The 24,578-nt window shown below is 33.1% G+C and overlaps 1 protein-coding gene across 3 annotated transcripts in view; it reads left to right on the top strand.

Annotated features, from left to right (window-relative positions):
* Window positions 1–24,578, top strand: part of LOC113399856 (Ca(2+)/calmodulin-responsive adenylate cyclase) — a 94,690-nt gene that overhangs the window by 56,586 nt on the left and 13,526 nt on the right. For all 3 annotated transcript variants that reach the window (XM_026639116.2, XM_026639115.2, XM_026639117.2), the window contains exons 6-7: window positions 66–177; window positions 419–546. In XM_026639116.2, the coding sequence (XP_026494901.1) occupies window positions 66–177; window positions 419–546 (240 nt within the window). The remainder of the gene's footprint in view (window positions 1–65; window positions 178–418; window positions 547–24,578) is intronic.

Here is a 24,578-nt window from a genome sequence, read left to right as displayed (position 1 = left end):
AAGTCCTTATCAAAAGTCGATGTCTGTGATATACATTAAAAATCCTAATATGATCTTTTTTACAGCATCCTCTTTGCGGATATCGTGGGGTTCACGGTGCTAGCATCGCAGTGTAGTGCGCAGGAGTTGGTGCGTCTTCTCAATGAACTCTTCGGCCGATTCGATCAACTCGCCAATGTGAGAAAATAAATAAATTGCTTATAATATTTAAAATTAAATATTTTATGAGTACCCATTAAAGTATAGTACTTCCATAGCAAAAACTCATTAAGCAGGTGTATATGAAATTTGAGAAAAATAAAAATTAAAAAGCAACATTACCTTGAAACAAATGTTGATTAATTTGAATTTAAGGTAAAGTCTAAGTGTGTAAAATGGTAGGTTCCTTGTAAATGATATATTGAAAATGTTTTCTTAGGATAACCACTGTCTTCGCATTAAAATCCTCGGCGATTGCTACTACTGCGTGTCCGGCTTACCCGAGCCGCGCTCCGACCACGCGCGCTGCACCGTTGAGATGGGGCTCGACATGATTGATGCGATTGCGTGAGTGACGCCTCCCTTTCCACCTGTTTATACTGTGTTTCGAATTAAATTTATTGATCATAACAGAAGATGGAGCACGATAAATAATTTATCTGTAAAAAAATTTATTGGAGTTTTGGTGAAATGACATTTACATATATTGTGTCGAGTGTCATCTAAATAATGTATTACCAAAAAAAACCATGCTTCTCTTAAAACTCAAACTCTTACAAATAATGTTCAATTAACCAATGTACGAGCGAAAGGGTGAAATTTTTCAGCTTTGAAAATATGTTTTGCAATTTTTGAACGTAATATACGAATATAATACTTTTAGTTATTAGATTCCGTGAATATTAAACAATGTATGTAATGAGCAAATGATAAATTATGTGAAATACCAGTCAAAGATATTTATGAACGATATAATCACGCAATGTTAAAATCACGACTTACCTTCATGCTGTACATTAATTTAAATTAAGACGAATGTCAACTGTTTATTTGGCATCGTGTGCCATAATAAATAAAATCTTAATGATCCTCTGCAAGTATCTGAAACTCAAAGCGCGTTCAGTTTTCAAACTTACATCGTTATATATTCAAAACTCTTAAACATTCAAAGTGCTTATTTATTTACGTACTTTACTGAACAAAAGGTCAGTCTGACGATAATGCATTCATAGACATCCTCAAACACAAACGTTGTAAGTAATCTTGCACTACAACATACTAAATAACAATAATTTATTTACTATTTAATATATAGACACTTCCATTATGAACACTTACACGTAAACTGGAATAAGTACAATATACAATATAATATATGTACGTATTTTACATGTAAATGAGAAACAATATTTTTATGAATTAAACAAAATGTGTGTAAAGATGAAATTTTGTGAATATTTAAATTCAAAGATTAACGTTTAAGGTCGTTACTTAAACAGACCGCAGCGGGTTATCCCGTGTTACCCTAAGAGAGACCACTTTTGTAAAGTTATCCCATTCCATTAAACGTCGCTTTATGAAACTTGTTCGCATATTTGAGTACAGAAATTATTTAATTTGTTAATTCACAATACATTTGTTTCTTTATTTATTATTAACTAAACCTACTTTAGCAATTTATCGTATAAATTATATTTAAATTATCAGTTACCGCGATGGTCCGGTTAGAACACCTGATTTTAACCGAAGTGAACCGTGGGCTCACTCCGGACAAGCACTGAATTTTCATGTGCTTCATTTGTATTTGTAACTTATCTGGTGCTCGGTGGTGAAGGAAAACATCGTGAAGCAAGCGTGTTTTTAATGAAAATCTGCACATGTGTATCCATCAATCCGCATTGGAGCAGCGCGTTGTAATTAGCTCCTACCCTTCCTTAAGTTGAGAGGAAGCTTTATCAGCAGTGAGACATTAGCAGGCTGTTGCTACATTACATTAAATATTGTGTCAGATTATTTAATAAAAAGGTAACAATTAATGCGACATAGCCATACTAGGAAGTAATATAGTGTCGCATTTAGAAGCGAATGCCTGTTACGCTTTGCAATGCCTCGCATGTTTTTGTTACCCATTATCCGATACGACTCGCACCATGTCTGGGAACGTAAATTTAGTACGTTACTTTTTCAGAAACTTTAACGTTTAAAGTGACAAGAACAACTATACATAGTTTCAACTCAATGGTATAATTTGAATTGAATGCAAATACAGAACTTACTATCTCCTATTTAATCTTTCTGTTAATATAAGTGTGAAGTTCATTGAATAGTCTCGAGTTCCGTTTTTAATTGAAATCTATCTGTGAGCATAGATCGCGAATAGGAGGAATGATTTTTATTGAACTATAAATAGCTCAATTGTAATTAACCACTCGATGAACAGATAGCCTTCACAAGGACGGACGTGTTCCGACCGAAAATGTCACGTTACTAACTTAACGAAAGTTATTAGTTGATAAATTAATTTAACTGATAATTATTTTTATGTTCCTAACTTGAAATTAGTCAGTTAAAAAGTGTTAGTAAATAATGTAGATTTTGATTGAAATAGAACTCGGGTTCAGACATGTATTATTAACAATTATTTTTTTTAAATTACATCTAGTAATGTAAAAAGTTTACTAAAACGAATAAAATATAAACTATCAAACTAGATTATTCCTAACAGAAAAAAAATCAGTTTTATATGTGTAGAACAGGCTTAACAATCAGTTCCAACAACAAAATAATTAATTAAATTATAAATGAAATTGAGAAAATTTTCTACTTAAACGAATCTTACCTTACCTTACCTTACCTTTTGTCCTGTACGGAGCACGAATAAAAAATACTTTTTAAAAACAAATATATATACCTACAGTCCTACATACATACAAAAAATATATTACTATATTATACAGACTATTATTATTTTGCCTTAAAAGACAAGATCTTGTGGCCTAAATAAAATAATACCTGTATAAAACAAAGGCGCAATAACTTTGTTGAACTTCTTTCCATATCATGGTCGTAAAACACGCGTCGAGTTTAAAACGAGTTTAAATTAAATGTATGAAATCTGAAACATTAATATTTTTTAAATATTTCTTGGTGTTGTAAATGTTTCTCGTTACAGTTAAACTATGCGTACAAAAACCACATCTCATCTTATAACATATTTATACGGAATATTACGCTGTAGTAAACGTTAAAGATATAATTTTTAAAATAAACATCTTACTCATTTAATGCAGCTGGAACGATGTGTGGCGAGTGGGCCAAATATATGATGTTTTTATTACTGGAGTCCGTCTCGCTTGTCGCCAGTCGCCGCGCCGGTCGCCACTGACGGCTGACGTGACGCCAGCTTCCTATACATTCACTACCTGCTCACATTAGTCAGCTTAAATTAACGGGCTTGTACGTCAATGCAGATAAAATCTTCATATTGATTTATTTAATTTGGAGATCAATTTTATTAACTGATCGCTCAATATACCTTTTAATGACAGCAAGAATATTTTTTATTCATCTTACTTCCGAGATATGTGTTATACTTGTGGTACATTTATCTAAAATGACGATGTAGGTACAGCCCCCTCATTAGTTGCCACAAAGACCAAGCACCATTACTTATATTATTATATGTATTTGTAATATTATTATTTGAAGAGAACATCTTAGTACCCGTAATTACCAGCGCGTGATGATGAAAAAAATAAATAATGTTTCGTATACTACCAATATTTGTCAAACAGTGATCGCTCATCATAAAGTCTCCCGATTGGGAATGGAAACATTTATATTTAGAAGAACAAGCAATTATCTAAAATAAATGCTTATGAGCGTAATTTTAACAGAACAATAAACGTCCGAGGTTATAACACGAAGATAATGGTCTTTTCTCGAGGGAGGGAAACAATGGTTGTTCCACGTCATGTAAATATTATATAGTTTTAGCTTTGTAGGTCAAACGAGTGGATTGCTTGGGACTCGGGTCGTGTGTACTCAAACTGATGTAGTGGTATCGAGAGTCGGGAATGTATATCAAAGCAATGGTTCTAACTTCATACTTGCCGTCCTTTTCAAAAAGTGTCAAGAAGTTTTTGACGATAGCCTCTTTAGCGAAATATTTTATTTTTCTTTCATCTACAGTATATAAAAAAAACGTCGATTCTAGGTTAATTTGTAATATTTTAATTTGTATTTAAACACAATAAAAGTTCCTGCTAAGAATAAGCTGTGAAACCACTGGATTTAGACATATAAAAAGTTTATTTATTTAAATGGATAATAATGAGGAGACCAACATTTATTATTTAGTACATATATATCATACGTATAGAAACTTTTGTATTTGGGTGAAAGTGACATAAAATGGTTGTAAATTTAAGAGACAATGTCTATTAATGTCTTTTGACCGAATTTTGGCCTCAACAGCCAATGTCAGTCTATTTAACCTCGCATGTGATCTTATAAGTAATTAACCATTCTTGAGAAAATTAAAATAATCTCATTAACCTAACCTTTAGGAATTTATTAGATAACTAGACTAATCCGATGGAATATCCCACCGGAAGCGTTTCGCAGAAACTGACCTAATCTTCAAAAGTATTTTAGGTAACCTGCGTTAAATAGATTAATTACACATTATAAGGTAGGGTACCTTCTGTAAGGAATTCCTCTTCAAAATGTCATCCTGCTACACCTGTTAGTTTATACTATACGTTATGTCAGTCAGACAGTTGATTGTATTAATAGGTATTTTAACAATTACTAAACGCATATGACTCCGGCGCTACGAATGGTACAATCTCTGCTCTTGTGTTAAAGGGCCTAGAACCAGAGAGACCACATTAAGTAGAATTCGATTGAGTCGTTTTGTGTCAGTTTTGCGAAGAAATTCTAAAAACACCAGACAGAGATCAGATCCAAAACTACGTAATCTTTAAGACTCTTGAGCATGAATACTGCCAGCTTATTAAATCCGAGCTGCTACTGAGAATTTTTGGACAAAAATTCCAAACAATTTTCATTGACTCGATCTGGAATTTAAACCCAGGACTTCAAAACTTGCAGCCTTATAAGCTAGCAATTAGATACCGAGGCAATTATATGTAATCTATTTAATAACAAAATACACGAATACAACCATGTATTAACAAGTCATATAAATTGCAAATGATTTAATTAACACGCTAGAAACAAGGTACATCATTAATGTCATAATTATTATTAGCGCAAACTTGTCAAAGCATTTCTTGATACGTCTTATCAAATACTGCCTCATGAAAGGAGTCTTTGTCAGGGCTACGACCGACGGGTGGTCAGGGATCCTCGCTATCGCAGACTAAAGTAGAAATTGCACGCGTATTGCATTTGCAACACATAAACCTATTCATTACATGTCATTAAAATTATAAATTATTATTAATGTAACATTTTATTGATAACAACTACATAACATTTTGTACGAGGCTAATTGTAGTTAAAATAAACATCCAATAATTATTATTACTACAATACGTCATCATCGGATGTTAGTTTTATTTATATTCATGTAATTTTAATTTTATATTCTACTAGAAAACTCGGCAGATGTTCTGTTTGTGTATGTACATAATACATATACAATTATAATAAGACCATAAGTATTTGAATCGGGATATTTACCACGTTTTTTATTTTTATTTGGTGGAGCTCGAGTCTCGTGAACAAGACGTTCGTAGATAATGTCGAAATATCGAGCTCCACCAAATAAAAATAAAAAACATGGTAAATATCCCGTTTCAAATACTTATAGTAAAAAAATAACCATGTTCATTTAAAAATCTTATATAGACTGTAGTAGAAATTGATATGCTGTGGCACCAGTATATTAACCTTCTCCATGCAAATACGTACGAGTATATGGGTAACGGTATCGAAATCTATTCATCTCCTATATTATATGTGATTTAGGTATCTCAAAGGTTAATTTCGTAGATTTTTTTTAATTATCTTATTATAATAAATCTAATACATACCATAATTTGCTGATATAGAAGTATTAAAAAAATCATTTTACGTGAACTGAAAATATAGGGATAGAATTTTATAACGAGTGTGGAGTTATATTTATTGCTGACTGCACGTCTATAAACTTGTGCTACGCCAGCCAGTGAATGTAACAGATGAACGAATTCCTTCTCCGCGTTTTCATTTCAAAGCCGGTAACAAGCTAAGCTGACAGATATTAAATTTGAAAGAAAAATATACTTTATTGAAATATTAATATATTTTTGTAATGTTTTAAACTCATCATTTTATCCAAGATTACCTTGACTATGAGTAATACTGCTAGTGCTGGTGCTGTTTGGTGGCAGAAAAAGTGGCTGCCTACCCAATTGGGTCTGCAAAGATTTACGATTTAAGATTTACTAACAGTAAAAGTTAGTTAGCATTTATAAAATTTTGAAGTTATATAAAATGGCTTCATTTCAATTCTCAGTTTTCAGTCATCTTCAGTAATAAAATTGCACGTAAATAAATCGCGTTCCGTTCTCTATTTCTTTTTTTTTTTTTGCAGCGCGTTGGCACTAAGCGGACAGATCCGATTTTAATGAAAGTGACACAGTTACGTTATAAACTGGCAACGATGCCAGCGGTCGTTCGGCCGAACACTGAAATGATAAAAAAATACTACGAAAATAAGTGCCTAAAGAATTAAACGTACTACTTATGAATACCTATATTTACAATTTTATATAAGATATATTCTTCTCATATTGGTTACGGTTCTTTAATTTTAATAGGTTATACATTACATTTTTCGCACAGTCAACTTCAACGGATGGTAGTGATCTCTTGTTATCATACATCCTTATTAGCATTTGCTTATCAGTATCTCTTATAACTTATCAAAGCGTCGATGATTTTGATCTCCTTCAAAACATCTAAAATGACTTGCTAAATTCCAGTTGATTTTAAATTATGGTAATAAATGCTAATTACCATTTTTCACCGGGTGTAATATAATTACTGTATGTTAGAACAAATTGGAACATAAATAGAGCACTCGCAAGTACATAACGTTTTCTGATTACCTAAATAATTTCGTTTTCAGGGTTGAATTATGTTTTGTAAAACTTTAAATTAATTACTACTACAGGAAAAATTGCTATCTAAGGCTATAAATCAGGGAAAAAAATCGTTTATTTAAAGCCAAGGATGTTTTTTTATACAACTTCTGTATAATTAAAATTTAACTGATAATTAATTATTTACACTTCTCTGGAATTTACCAGTGTATATTCTATTCCAACCATAACAGGAAAAAAGGCCAAATAAACAACATTTGGCAACAAATTGACGCGATATCATTGGTTGAGAGCTTGATTTATCTATGGTATTCACTATGGATTTGCGAAAAAATGGCGTTTTGAACATCAACAAAACTCTTATCGGAATTTTGAAAGTAAAATTAAAGTGGAAATAAGTAGTTAAGTGTAATAATCTTGTATTATAAATAAAGATATATTAATCATAAAAACTTATTGTGCACAATATAGCCGAGTTATAATCAAATCGCATGAAATACGTAAATCTAAGGTTTGTTTATCTTTTTTCCTACTTCCATAGGCTTTAAGTATTGATTTTGTGCAGTGCTAAAGTTAATACATTGTTCAATATCACAAGAGGGACAAGAAGATTTTTTGCAAATACGAATAATACGATTAATATATTCATAATAATATTCTTTTAGTTTAAAGTCGGACAATAATAGTTCAAAGAGAATATTCAATTCAATTCAATTCTTAGTTTAATGGCTTTTAGTTGTGCCGACAGGGCACAGATTATTTCGCCAATGTCACGTAGGATGGAGAAGACACGAATGAGATTGATCGGTATGGGTGAGATAACAAACTCAATTAAATTTTAAAGCCAAGTATAGTAGTAGTAATTTCCTTGTTAATCCGTAACCTAGAACAACACAAACATTAAGGGTTAGTAATAGGATAAATTACAAATAATTGTTAGTATTCTAAACTATATATAATAAGATATATCACTCAATTGGACTATTCACAACTTAATTTTATTACATTTAATATATTTACACAAAAAAGAACAAAATGGACTAAACACAAACGTCAACAAACATTCAACATTTATAGGACGAGGAACTTTAGGAGGGAGAACGTCGTAAATGGGATGAAGAAGTTTAGGACAAAGGAACAGGATGTGGGTAGCGGAACCTTCGTCTAGGCCACATTCACACAGCGAGTGATCTCGAACTCTTATCTTTGCTAGGTGGGTAGGTGTGCAAGAATGGCCGAGGCGTAACCGACAGATAGTGGATGTGACCCAACGGTCAGCGTGCCTGTGAAGTGAAAACCAAGGTCGCCTCGGAATTTCAGGTTGTAACGCCGAATAATACTTACCTTTAACCGATTTTGATGAAATCCAAAAAGCATTCCAGGATTTAACCATTTCAGCTTTCGCAAGAGTGAGCAGGTCTCGAGAGGAATTGACAAAATGCTCAGATGAACCAGATTGGATGGCAATCTTAGCATATGAGTCAGCCATCTCATTTCCAATAATACCGGAATGACTTGGAATCCAGACCAGCAAAACCTGAAGGCCTTGTTGGTGACAGGACAACAGAGCCTCTCTGATCTTAAAAACGATAGAAAGTCTTAATTTGCTACGAAAAGGATTTTCTTTAATGGCCAACAGACAGCTTAATGAGTCACATAAAATAACTGATTGTTGTATGTTGTGTGACTGGGCATACATAATAGCTTCCAGTAAAGCAATGGCCTCACCGGAAAATATAGAGGTTTCAGGGGGGCATTTAAATAAAAGGGCTATTTTATATTTAGGTATCCAACAAGCTGCGCCAACGCAGCCGGTCGGTGAGAGTTTAGAGGCATCAGTATATATAGGGAGGTGATTTGGCCAATTTTGATGAAACATTTTTTGAAATTGGACACTAGTATCAGGGGAACCTTTTATAAGACCAAGGTTTGTAATAACGGGGGTATTATAAATAAGAGCTTTAAAGGAGGTGGAAAAAAGAGGATTAGAAGGAAAAGTGGTAAGGGGATGAGGGAGGTTGGTATACTTGAGGAAACTGTTTAATAGGAATGAGGATTTCGGTCTGTCTGGGTTGTAAAGGTGGGATAATTTGTTTAATCGGGCCAATAGAGGATGGGAAGATAGCTGTAACAATTTGATGATAAAGCGGTCACATAAGTATTGCCTCCTTATATGTAGAGGAGGGTCAACACACTCAACCTGCAGAGCATTAGTAGGAGTGGATTTCATCGCACCCAAGATTATGCGCAAACATTTAAATTGAATTTTGTTTAATTTTTCTGAAGCTGATTTATTGAATGGATCTAGAACAAACAGTCCATAGTCCAAATGACTACGAACTATTGCGTTATAGATCAGCTTCAATGTATAAGGGTGAGCTCCCCACCAAACTCCAGATACTGCTCTAAGGGCATTAATTGATTTTTCACATTTCTTGGCTAAATAGTCAGAGTGTGAAATTCCGTTCAGTCGGTGATCGAGAATAATACCAAGAAATTTTGTTTTGTCTACAAAGTTAATGCGCTGACCCTCATAAAACAAATTAAAGGTAGGTATACGTCTTTTTTTAGTAAATACCACTGCTTGACTTTTGGCTATCGATAGCGATAAGCCATGGTCAGAGAGCCATTGGGATAGGTAATGCAAAGCAGAGTTTAATCGAAATGTTAAATTTTCAATGGAGCTAGATCTATAATACAAAACAGTGTCATCAGCATACTGGAGAATGTTACAAAAATTGTTAACAGACAAATCGAGATCATGGGTGTATATGCTGTAAAGCAGAGGACTGAGTACTGAGCCTTGAGGAAGACCTTTCCAGACAAGTCTGGGGGGAAGTGAGAGATGTTGGTGTCTAACCGTTATTGATCTGCAAGTTAACAGATTACATATGAGATGAACTATCCTCGGTGGAATACTCAGATGTTGCATTTTCTGCCTGAGTAACGGAAGAAGTACATTATCATATGCAGAAGATATATCTAGAAAGATTCCCACAAGGTACTCTCCTTTAGCAAAGGCAATTCGAATGTCTGTTGTGAGTATGCTTAGATTATCAATGGTGCTCAACCCCTTCCGAAAGCCAAATTGGGAGGGAGCAAGTATATTTCTGCTTTCCATTAACCATTCCAGGCGGTTCTTCAACAGATGTTCAGTGATCTTTGCCAAAGTTGATGATAAAGCTATCGGTCTATATGAGTTGTAATCCGAAGGGTTCTTACCCGGTTTAAGGATCGGGATAACAATTTGTGTCTTCCAAGATTGCGGGACAATTCCTTTGATAAAAACCGAGTTAATTATGTTTAAAAAACATTTTTTCGCTTTATCATTTAATTTACAAATAAAAGAGTAAGGAACGCCGTCTTCCCCAGGAGTAGAATCAGATAAACCATTTAACGCACATTGAAGTTCGGAAAAAGAAAAGGGGGCATCCATTTCATCCAAAGTGGATGTGGATGCTGGCGTAGAATTTAGAAAACTGTCCTCATAAGGGACAAATGGGGGGGCAAGCTTATCAGCGAAATTGTTAAGCCACTCAGAAGGAGTATTTGAGGAAGGGTCAACAGAATTAAGGCATCGGCGGAATTTTTTAAGTTGGGACCAGACTACAGAGGAAGAGGAACGAGGACTCAGGGATTCACAGAAATGAATCCAACTAACTTTTTTCTTTTTAGAGATTAATTGTTTAAATTTGGCGTCGATTTTCTGATACTTACAAAAGTTATCCAAAGACATACACAATGAGTATGATGCTTCAGCCTCTAGTCTCTGTTCAGATAATCGTTTGCATTCCTCATCCCACCAGGGGGTGGAAAGCAAATGATTTTTTGAGGTGTGTTTTTTAGGGAAGTGGAGATTAGCTGCAGTTAAAATACCATTAAGGAAAAGATCATAGCAAAGAATTACATTTCCATAGTCTTGTGAAACAAAGAGGGTGTCGATCATGGAATCAACAGACTCAGCATATGCAGACCAGTTAGCATTTTTTAATTTGAATTTTAATAAGGGATTTGGATTGATATGGGCAATGGATCGGTGATTTAAAGAAAGGAGGATAGGAAAGTGATCACTGCCAAAAGAGGATGAGAGGACATTCCAGGATATTTGAGAAGCAAGGACTGGAGAAGTTAAGGATAAGTCTACAGCGGATTTTGGGTTTTGGTTAGGATATACTCTACGTGTTGGTGAGCCATTATTGAGGATGCAGAGGTTTGCATCATCAAATATGTCCATCAACAAGAGAGCAAATGGGTCACAGAAATGTGAACCCCAGGCGGTGTGATGGGCGTTAAAATCCCCCATGACTAGGATAGGACTAGGGAGAGAGGAAATGATGGCAGATATATCAGGAATTAAAGCTGGATTAGGATGAGGAATATACAGGGAAAGAAAAGAGATGTTAAGGGCTCTAACAGCAACAGCATTAATATGCTGGCTGGGAAGGGATAAAGGAATTTGGGAGAAGGGAAGGGAGTGCCGAACGAAAATGGCACTCCCAGCATAACCATCACTTCTGTCATCCCTCAAACAGGAGAAGCCTGGGACCCGGAATCGGGATCCAGGGATCAACCATGTTTCAGAGATGGCAATAATGACAGGTTTATGGAGGTTTATTAGAGAGAGGAGTTCATGTTTTTTAGGCCGAACGCTCTTGCAGTTCCATTGAAGGAAGCTGATTGGGGCCATTGTGAAGGATGGAGAATAACTGACATAAGTCTTGAGCAACGTTGGACGGTAAGGGGATATCGTTACATGTTGAGATAATACTAAGAAGTATCTTAGTTAGCATTTCTAAGAAGTTGGGATTGTTATTAAGAGGGTTAGGAGTGTTTTGGTTGAGAGCACAACCATTAGGAGTAGTAGAGGGACAATTACTAACGATCGATTGATGGGCCTGTTTATCATACCCTTTCCCAAGAGGTGATCTTGGGCGAGGAGTACTGATAACAGTCTTCCGATAGGACCGGGTAGTTGAAGGGATAGGTTGACTAGGGAGAATTGGAGAATATGTGGGAGGGGTAAACATCTCCTTTGCAATCTCTGCATAGGATCTACGTACAGGAGGAAACCGAGAGGATGCTTCAATGTATGAAATGTTGTCCTGAGACATAACAATTTTGATTGATTGTTGGCGAGAAAACTCTGGACAATCCTTGTCTGTTGTGAAATGGTTACCAGAGCAATGTAAGCAAGTGGCGTTATCCTTACTTACACTACAAGACTCACCTGTGTGGGATTTGGAGCACTTAAAACACCTAGGTTGAGATCGACACTGAGTTTTAATATGACCATAACGGCAGCAATTAAGGCATTGGATAGTGGGAAGTTTATAAGTTTCTACTGGAAGGGATGTATGGTAGGAATACACTTTTGAAGGAAGCATTTGACCTCTAAATGTAATTACAACAGATTGGGTAGGAACCCATGTAGTTACACTGTCAGCAATTGTTTTTCTATTCAGGCGTCTTATTTTCATAACTTCACCACATCCAGTGGGAAGCTCAAGTGACATTGCCAGTTCTTCCATCGTCCAGTCCACGGGAATACCCTTAATCAATCCCATTCTAGTTACATTAAAAGTCGGTACAGTAGCTTTATACTTGCACATTTCAACAATAGGATTCACTAGAAAGGTGTTTGCTGCTTGAGCTGTTGAAAATTCAACTGAAATTTTGTTACGGCCTATGTTCTTAACACCATCGTTAATAATACTCTTAATTTTATGAGTGTGCAGGAATTGTCCGAATTTAATTGCCCGTATAGTAGTTCCTGAAGCTGGGTCAGATACTTCCCGGGACACATGAACGATGAAAGGACCCTTGTCATCGTCGGAATACATTTTAGGGCCTTCAGAGAAGGATGGATGAGTGTAAATCGTTTGTATTGAGGGATTTGCTGAACTAGGATTAATTATGGTTTTTTTGGCATTGGAATCGGAATGAATGGAATCATTACCGAGGCGTTTTCGGGAAACAGGTACAGAGGGAGGAGATAGAGTATCGGGAACAGGCTCTATTGAGCCACCTGGATCAGGGGGATCAGGAGGAGGATCAACCTCCATTATAAAACTTAGAAGCTAAAAAATATTAAAACACGTTAAATACTCACAAGATTTACAAATATTACTAACACCACTTAACCCAACTACCAACTAAAGCACTATTAACAATAAAATATACTACAAAACAAAACGAAAACACTCAAAATCTCTTAACACGTGTGTTAACCAACGCTAACGCAAGCGAAAAACAAGAGAATATTATTATCGATCCTGGCGCTTTTGAAGCGAATGCTGCCAAAAATGTACTTATAACAGATACGTAAGAACTTTTTTATGAGAGATTTGTATTTCACGTCTACAGAAAAGTCAATGACGGAACTCAAACATTTTTATATCATATTTTATGTATAAATAAAACATTTTTATCTCTAAATATGAGGAAAAATACCGACAATTGTAGTTTAGTTTCATTGTTACAAAGTATTAATCTAGCATAGCATTAATTTTAAGTGTTAAATTTAGATAAAGAGACATATTCATTTTAAAATTCGAACTTGTAATTTCATAAATTTAATTTCAATAAATATCAGGCGCGTGTCGTCCGACGCATGTACGATCGAAAAGATCAGTTAGCGAATTTTTATATCCTTGGATAAAATCTTTATTTTAAAAGACAGCCAAGACAGGCAGCGAGTATGAAAATAAAGTGGATGTTCAAAGTTGAAGTGCCTGAACCGACGAACGTAGTTTCACTTCCTTAATATCTACGAAAATCAATAGCTCTCGCTAAAACGAGTTCTATTGTGATATATTACTATATCTACTCTAACGCAACCACCTATATAAAATAAAACAAATTATGTTTTCATTGTTGTTAATTTAACAAAAACAAAAATGTTATATATACATTTTAGCAGCCATTCTAAATAATGTCAGAATAAATAATATCAGATAGTTTATTTCTGCAAAACTTTTTATTTAAGTCCATAACGGTATTCTATTGTCATCTCAGCGGATTGTGGCGAACTGTGCGGTGAGTGTGCTACGCTCCGAGGTAAGCACTTACCGCAGACCGCAGACCTCAAGATCAGAATATCTTTACATCACTTGCGGGTGTGATTACATCGCCATTGACCAATGAGATCGATAAAAAAATACTGGTTTTTGTGAACTTGTTCCAAAAATCCACATATTAAATTGTCTTATAGACATTCGATATTCATTTTTTTATGATATAGGTAGGCCGGCGGCCAAATGGGCTACCCGGATAAGCGGTCAGCACAGCACATAGATATTAATGGTGTAAGAAGTATTAACCATTCCTTACATCACCAATACGCCATCAACATTGGGAGCTAAGATGTTATGTCCCTTGGGCGTGTAGTGGCACTGGCTCAGTCATCCTTTAAACAGAAGGGCTTGCACAAAACCCTACCCTTAAGAAAAATATTAGTAATTACAAGTTAACTCGAAAACAAATAAAAAAATATATATTGCAAGAATAATTATTTTTCTTTTGTTTGAACATGGAAGCTGTCATCTAATAGTAAGACACACTTATCTTAAGAATTCGAATGTACTTTCGTATTTGTTATCAATCCTACAAGCTTGCAAGCATTGTGACAACCCTATCTCTTGAACGCGGACGATGTTTCAAAAGTACTCAACTACTATGGTATCGACTCGAATTAACGCGCGGAAGTTGTTTCCTGTACATTTTATTGTAGGAAGAATTTTAAAACTTGTGTAATTGGGTAGAGTACAATTACTTTAGTTTGAAGGAATTAAATATTGCGCTTTTTTATTCAACTCCAATTCTATCTTGCTTACTGGGACATACTAATAATATAAATACATATAACGTTATGAAATATATTCTTCTATATGTGTATCCTTTCTGTGACTTTTTTTAAAATAAATTATCTATGATGTCATAATATAGATTATACCGAGATGTTAATTATTGTTAGTACATAACAATTTCGTATGTGCAAATTATCAACATTATTAGTTATTATATTGTTTACAAGACTTGTAACTACGTTTCATAGTGCGTCTAATGTCCATTCATTTTATTTTTATTATCAATATATAATTTTATCTAGAGCACTCCAGGCGTGTGTTAGTCTCATAGTTGACCGGGCTATTAAGTAACATACCATATATTATTCTTTGATGCTTCAAGCGCATCAATTTCCGTGAATATCACATCTTCCGCAGTTTCTTCCTGTTGTCACATAAAAGTGATATAATGTTTTCGCTTTCTTTAAAGTAGCGCTCAAAATATATAGACAAGTTATAAATAAAATTAGTCTTCATCTAAGTATGCTTATGCATTGAACATCGAAAACAAATTTAATTTTAATAGTTTTACAACAATTTAAACTTTTCACGTAGGATCATTGTGATTGAATTGTGTTTAATTACATACCTTTCTAATTTAATTGGTGGACAAGATTAACTACTGAGTTTCTTTCTTCTCTGTAGGATAGTTCCGAATCAATGATAACATTAATTTAGAATTTAGATAAATCATGTAAAATATGGAGAGGAATCTTCTCCTAAAAGGCAGACGAGGTCTTTTGTTAGTTTACTTGCAAAATGACTGTGAGATAAAAATGCTTGTAAAAAATTACTTGGATAAAGTATATTAGAATATATATATAATTACTTATCGAAAGGAGGAACGTGTGTTACAGAATATAGTTAAGCTTTTTTCATGGTAAATTGAACTTCTTTGTAACATAAAAAAACATATTTTGATACAAACCTACGTAGATTACAAAAGGCTAAACTAAAGGTTTATATAACATGTGTTTTATATAACGTGTGTTCCTTCATGTACCAACATAGCTTGTAAATTTCGTGGTGTGTACACCGGTTTTCATGGGTACGCCACTCCGAGGTCTCGGGTTCGATTCCCGGCCGAGTCGATGTAGAAAAAGTTCATTAGTTTTCTATGTTGTCTTGGGTCTGGGTGTTTGTGGTACCGTCGTTACTTCTGATTTTCCATAACACAAGTGCTTTAGCTACTTACATTGGGGTCAGAGTAATGTATGTGATGTTGTCCAATATTTATTATTATTATTTATTATTTATAAATTTAAACTGATGTCTGCAGAGGTCGCTGCTAAACAAACACAAATAATCTAATTTATATACGCACACATTATCGGAATCCGTATTATTGCGTTTGTTCTTACACTTGTTATTTATTTAAAATTATTCATTAATATGAATTATAGACAATCAAAACCCGTCGCAAGAAACTCAAACAGTCGCATTTTATGATGTGTGTAGCGCGGCTTATAGTCAGATAAAGATTTATGTTAATCTCAGTACAAACATTCGTAGCCATGTCCCGAGATGCGAGCGTCGCAATTACTCTAATATCCATAAGTATTACGTCTATAAACTTACGTACGTGTTATGTTATGTTAATAACTCATTATACTATTTGATTTATTACATAACTTTTCATAGTGCGTGTAATGACTGTATAAAAAGCTTAAACATTATTCGAAATCATGTTAAGCATGGTTTTGCCTCAAATCGTTGCATGTAGTAACAATTTACACATTTTTTTATATTATTTAATATGTTATTAATTTACCTTCGAATTGTACTTTAAAACTATATTATTAATGTATTGAATTTATATTTTTATTAAAATTACTTACATATATTGTTATTCGATTGAAAAAAAATTACCTCTCAGTTAAATCAAATTTTAAAACACGTACTGATGCATTTAGCCAGTCATTTATCAATATGACAGATGCCAATTAATACACTGGCCCGTATATACTAGAGCTCATGAAATTCAAATATAAAAATAGCCTCGCTTACGTATGCAGACAAACATGCGTTGATGCATATTAACATTGATGCACTGTGTTTCGTATTAGGGAATCTAATATTTGCGGAAAAACAAATGCCGGCCTCAATCGGCGGACGGGAGGGAACAGCTGCTCACTGCTGTGACAGAATAGAGAAGACCAAACAATTTTTTTTTCGGCATATGTGTACGGGTTGGATGTCCAATTTCCAAATTCATTATATACATTTATAACTTCGTTAAATATTATGTTAAACGCGTTTATGTAATATTTGTAAAAGAAATAATCGAATTCTAAGATACTTTTAATAATACAATACTTTTTGTTTTTCATTTTGATTTGCGTATTTGCGTCCGCTTTCAACGTTTCATTTGTTTATTTCTAAATCGTGTTTGGACTCGCTGCTTTAAGAAAGTAAAATAAAGACATTTTTTCAATATATTTAGGATAAAAGATGCTCATTTCAAATTTAAATCTTTATCTGACTAACATTTCATACAAATAACAAGGATTATGTTAATATTGTACCTTTGATATATGGCTTTTACGCTCGATGTAGTCATATATAGGTACTATATTAAAGTCTGTTGTCACATCACGTGGCATTGGCAAAATATAAGCACTATCGCCGATTTGAGTTAAAATATTCTCTTCAGTATTCACAATAAAACATATCTACATGAAAGCGAGACAATTGCTGCTGTAAAGATAAAATCAATGAGAGCATTCTGTCTCTGATTCGGATATAGGGCAACACCATATTACATATTGTTAGTCTTGTGTTTAGTGCAATTGATCCCACACGCGGAGCTCTGGTTCGTTGTTTGCGTTCTTCCACACATACTTTGCTAACTGAAAATGTTGTTACACGTGTTGAACTAAATTAAATTCATCGTAAAGACTAGCGAAACATAATTCAACCTTAGTAATTAATTTGAGATCTTCCGTGAGGAAAGCGATGGTCGGTAGCATTGAAACAAAAATAACCTAAAAATAATTGATCTATAGCTGCTTTCTATTTTCATTATTTGTCGAGAAATGCTCGACATATTACCATTGTCTTTCTGAAATATGACGATCGACAATAAGTTGAACGGGGATTTTTAGTAATAATAATGTAAATATACGATTCATTCAGTATTATAATTACCTGTAGTATGACGTGATCCATTGTGGATATGTTTGTTTGCAGCTGTAGATTTAGTAACGGCTGTTAAGCAATATTTAACATATATTGTCTAAGTAATAATTAAACACAAACATCGGATCTTGTCTCGTGAGACGACAAGGTTTGGTCGTCATTACTTGTATTATTTGTGTACACAAATTTTAATGGCTGTTTATAAATGCTTTAAAAAATATTTTGTTTAATATTAAATTTATCCAATTATAGATTATTATTTATTAAACATATTAGTTAATATTATGTTTATATTATAATGACCGCATGTGTTTGTAACTAGATATGGAGCGCCGTGGGCACTTCTTATATAAATATTAAATATTTAACTCGGCTCTAAGTAAACTGTTGCAGTGTTCGTAGTGATAACATATAAACTACTTGCATATCCAGCTTACAGATACCACACATGTGCCTGTTTCTCTTAACGTTTGCTGTGTGGATACTGCGTTCGCTCCAATGAGCTCATTCATAACACCTCGCTGCGTTTGGACATAGCAACGACTAGGGATTTGCCCTACATTTAAAATTACTATCTCTGTTTGAACAGGATATTAATATAAGCCTTAGTTTATAAACGTTATTGAACGCAAATCATTCCGGCTAAATTAATTATGTTAAAAGTGTACAGCGGGATTATCTAGCTATAATTTTCCATCTCCTTTAGTTAAGTGTTAGGGCTTATCAGATGTTCAATCGCCAAACAGCAATACTTAGTATTGTTGTCTTTGGGCTTGAAGTGTGAGTGAGCCAGTGTAACTAAAGGCACAAGGGACATGACATGTTAGCTCCCAAGGTTGGTGAAAAATCAACTATACAAATTTTAGTTTTAACTTACATTCAAATTGCCTAGAACTGAGATTTTCGATTATCACATTCATAACTCTAGTCATTACGGAAAAGCTGATAAACAACATGAGTTTATTGTCGTCATGGGAACGGAGATAAATGTGAATCGGTAATCGGAATAAGATTCAAGATAGAATGACCGTTCTGCAAAATATAAGTACCTTAATATACATATTTAGAAGTATAAAAGGATTTCAAAACTAAGTTAATAACATAAAAGATCCCAATGCCTTTTTTCTCTTTGAAACTTTTACCAAAACACTGGTATAATGACGTTTTGTATATACACTTGTGACAGAATCTTAGAACGAGTTACAAAAATTGATAATTTAAGATATTTTTTGGTAATTAAACATTGTTTGTATAACTTGCAAATTTCATGTAATGATTGCAAATTAATAGGATATTAAAAGCTAATAAAAAGGCTAGTGCAAAAACATTTCCACTTTATAACACGTAATAGATGTATGTCGCCAAAATAATGGGCGTATATTTGTCGATGTCAATCCGAACGGCCTCCGCATGTCAAGCTAACTATTACTGACACTCGTTTATTTTCTTTTCTATTTAGAAATCTCTAATGCCAGATTTATTACAATCCATCATCTTCCTTTCGAGCATTTTTCATCACTCGAACGTGAAAGAGTAACAAACAACCAAAAACATAAGCTTTCGTACTTACAATATTAAGATAATAAATATTCTATGAAACGCAACTGCGCCGATTTTTTAGGGTCCCGTATCCGAAGGAGAACTCTATTATCAAGGCTACACCGTCTGCCTTATCCTACGATGGTCGGTAACACGCAGAAACTTTATATGGGTAAAAATTATATATACTATAAACTTTATATATACCTTTAGAAACATAATAGCTACCAATATTTTTTTAAACATTGTGACTGACGAAAACAAAAACTCGGGGTTTGTTTGGAACCTGGTGGGCGAGACTGCCTTGCACTTGTCTGACTTTTAATCTATCATCGATATGCGTGCTTTATCTTGTACAAAAAGTATGTAATGGACTCTTTCGTGACCGCTTATGACCCAATGTCGTGTCGAAGGGCTGTTAAATATCAGTATATTGTCACATGTCACGTATACCTGCATATGATATCCCTGACAACAATTTATAGAGACATATAAACTACAACAATATTTTAAATTAATATGTTGATTTATTTTAGTTTTATGTAATTGTCGTCTGATAGAATATTATGAGAACACAACATATGCACATTTACCCATAATTAAGAATACACTATTCTAATTAACTCAAATAAGTAAAAATATTTGCATATCAAGAAAACAATGAACGCCGGATTAGTGTAATGCTACTGAGCGGGTCAACGAAACGATTTGCCCTGATTAATGTATAATTAATAACCGATAAGTGAACGTAGGCACGTATTTCCTATTTATATTGTATTTGTGCAAATTAAACATAGGAAAATAAATTACAGTCTATAGTTAACCGAAAAATAATAATACGCGAAACAATATTGAAAGCAATAGTCGATCAATAAAACTATGATTTTTTTCATGTTCTTGGCGAAATTATATATGTAACGAAGATAATCCCATAATATAAATAAATATCAAACTCTTTTTTATCATCAATAGTGATGTTTTTTAATGTTTAAAAAACTTAATAGATTTTCTGAAAGTACAACTGTATTATTTATAATTATATGTGTATATTGATGAATCATACAAGATGTAAATGAGCCAATTATTAGGAAGCAAAACCGACATCGATCGCTGGATTAACTTCTCATTTGCCTAACTACTAATTCCTGGCTGAATTCCCAATTGATTTTCATACGTATTACGTACCTACCGTTTCTAATTTAGATTTGACATTATTATACATATATTGGTGGTTCGTGATTACAAAATACTGATGTCCGGTTACAATATTTAAGATGCGATTTGTTTTTTTATGAAGTGTAAGTCAAAAGCGTCCCTATATAAAATGTTTGATAAGCTTCAAATATATAAACTGACCGACTTGCTTTTGATTGCCACGTTGCTGTAATGGCTAGATACAAGGCCACAGACCTCGAGGTTCTAGATTCAAACCCTAGGTCGGGACGATGAAAAGATATTGGGATTTCCGTCGAAATATTCTCAGTAACAACACGTAGTCTGGAATTGTATTGATTCCCGTGCCTCGGAAAGCACGTAAAACTGTTGGTCCTGAGTTTGCACAAACTTGTGGACTTGTGGATAATATGCCCTGCGCAGTTGGCATGAGATTGACTGCCGTTTTTCATCATAGGTATCGGCTAAACTTGACCTAACTAGAGATTTATTAATGAATATGATGTTGCATCTTTATATATTATATATACAGGATACACATGTGGCAGAATTTCATTGAAATTAGACACATGCTTGTTTCCTCACGATGTTTTCCTTCACCTCGAGATGAATAATAAACACAAAATGAGCACATTTAAATTCAATGGCGCTTGCCTAGGTCTTAACCTGTAACCATCGGTTAAGATGCACGCGTTCTAAACACTGAGCTCATCATCATAGTCGAGTGGAGATTTTGAATTATCTATGGTATTCATTATGGATGTGAAATTAATAACGAAACTTTATGTGGATATTAATAGTGAAGTATGGTATTGTTTTGTTGCGTATTTGTAGTGCATAATGGCAGTGAGAACAAGATAACTTTTAAAAAATTGCATGGAATATGTTAATCTAAAGTTTTCCTACCTCTTCTTTGAATGTAATACGCTTTACAGCAATTGGACAGTTAATGGGTAGAGTCGGTTCCTTGAGAAAAGGTATTTTAAAAGTTAATTCAGGATTCTGACACATAATCCGACACTAAATTTCATTTCATTTGAATTAATTCGTTTATTACGCTAAAAATATCAAATTTCTTATGCGATACTCAAAAATATACGGTTCATTTCATCATGATAATTTTCGAATTATTTATATTAAGTTCGAACAAAAAATGGAATCTATCCTACATTGTATTTTTGGTACGAACTTAAAATAAATGACGTAAAAAAAATAATAAATTTTGGTAAAATTGTGTAAAGTGATAACAAACTATTTCGGTGTAAAAATTTTATCTAAATTAATATCAGTGTAAAAATATATTATCTTGCAATAATAAACAATAAAAGATATATATTTTTAATAGAAAATTCATAATCTTATCACTTATTAAGAGGCAAGGAGCCAACTAAAGCTATCATTATATTCGGAAGACTATTTAAAAAACGACGAAGACAAAAAATATACTAAAACAGCAAATTTACACGAAAAACAAAATATCTTAAACTCATGTTCCTTCTTGAATTAAATGATTTTTTGCGATCTAAATTTAACGAACGTGATAAAGGATTCATTTAAAAATAAAATAAATTATCTTAATTAGGTACTTATTTATATTTACGACGTTTTAGTCGCTGTTTTACAATGTGATCAATTAACCCAATTTCCTTTGAGTCTCGTGCTGCTGTTTATAGTTTTATCTGCTTTATCACTCTAAGATACAAGATCATAAAAAAAATCAGTGTTCGTTGATTCTTATTTAAGTTTTATTAATTTATTCTTAGTAGAGTCATTCCATAATAACCATAGTCCATTAAACAATTTAAAAAAAATAGCTTGTAATAGTGTACAAATACTTTGTTAAAATACTTTTATAGTAAATTACGAAAAATATTAGTCGAGTCAAACCATTCCAAAACAGTTTTTCAATTCGGTTGGAAAGTGAACAAAGAAAATTAAATTGAATATTAAAATGTACAATTACGATAATTGCATATTGTACAAATTAAATGTGTTTTTATTTCTAGCGGCAGGGTTGTTTGTAACATGTGCAGATCACACACGAAGGCATCTTTTTTATTTATTTGTCTAATGATCCATCGAATGTCTAATAGGATTGTTGGATCTAATGCTACCAAACGAAATATATCCGATTACGAGAGTTTTTTTTTAAATATGTAAGTCTAATCTTGACTTAAAGGTTAAGGACAAGAGGTCATTGCGTATTTCTTTTAATAAAGAAATTTTCTTTATAAAAATAAAGAACACCTATCTTTTGAATAAGATCAATACTGAGTTATCACATGCTAAATCTATTTTTGTATTGGAATATGGTTTGTTCAAGAAAGTCCGGGTCCAACAGAACTACTTTATTATGGTTTGAAGGTAGAGTTAGCCAGTGTAATTATTATTACATGACAAAAAAAAACATAGAAGGCGCATTGAATGTGGTAACTATTCAAATAAAAAGGCACCAAAAAACGCATGCAATTGAAAGTAAAATTTCATTCTCGAGCCTTCCTCATCTCATATATTTGTATTTTTTATTGGAAATAGTTGTTCGGTAAAAGGATCATAACTAAGATCAATATATACTTAAAATTAAACATTTTCAGTATGTGAAACAATGGATTTAACAAAACCTCAAGTTTAAGTATCCCCCATAACTACTTAAACTAAATGAATATTCCGCGGTAAACCATTGGCTGGTAAGAAGGTCTTAAATTGAATGTTATATTAAAATAACTGCTATTACGTCTGTTTCAGCGTGGCTTGTTTCTCTAACTGACAAGCCGCTGTTTAATGAAAGCCAGGCTTGTTGAATTTCATCGAAATTGCGGTTCGATTGTTTATCTATTACTTCATCTAGATACTCTAGTTTCTCTGTGATTGTGTTTGTTAAATCAAAATAATTGCTCAATTAACGTGTTATTATTATTAAATTTATTTATCTATTATAGATACTAAAATCTATCTATATTAAATGTTATAAATTTATACCTCATATAAATTGAGGTTTCGTAAAAAATATCTATCAATCAATATATGAAATATCTAATTAATAAACAATAACATATGAGTTCGCACAAACGTTTCGCTCAAACGTTACATATAGAAACGTCACTCCCAAAATCGATCTTGAAAGACAGCCAATTTTTAAGAAGCACTGCAACGCTTATTAGCTGGTCTTATTAAATTTTACATAAAATATTTTGTAAGCCCCAGTTAGCTTTAAAATAGTGTTATTATTGACTTACATAACGGTAAAATTAAATATAAAAGTGTAAAAAAGAGGTTTCACGTGGCTTCTTTTTTTTTCTTACAAAATTAATAAAATAAATAACTAATCAAAAAATATTAGTGAGATATTTGAAAATTATACGTATACTTACTTTGTAATCATACAGAATTGCGTGTCACGACGTGGATTAGGTGTAGCTTCGTTTATTAAATAAAAGACAATATTCTGCCGAAAATTTATTACATTCTTAAGAACAAAGTGATTTGCGATGAAATACGCGTATATAAATTATAATTTCTTTTTTGCTCCACTTTTCACCTGAATTGCAAAAGGTTTTACTTATGGCCGACTTCTAAGAGGAAGAGGTTATCAAGACGGCCTTATTTATTGTATTTTTTTTTATGTATACGTTTTACGAAAGTTTTAAAGCTTCTGAACCGATTTTGAACTCCCTTTTTAAGATTCGATAACATCTTGGATCGCTAAATTTAAATACAAACAATGGAATAAATAAGGAATACTAGTAAATTTTTCACTTGTTCTGTGTTAACCGTATTAATGATTTTTATT

The sequence above is a fragment of the Vanessa tameamea genome, chromosome 8, assembly GCF_037043105.1.
Source record: "Vanessa tameamea isolate UH-Manoa-2023 chromosome 8, ilVanTame1 primary haplotype, whole genome shotgun sequence".
NCBI classification, from domain to species: domain Eukaryota; kingdom Metazoa; phylum Arthropoda; class Insecta; order Lepidoptera; family Nymphalidae; genus Vanessa; species Vanessa tameamea.
Note: the sequence above shows the minus strand (reverse complement) of the source record. Positions and strands in the feature narration are given on the sequence as shown.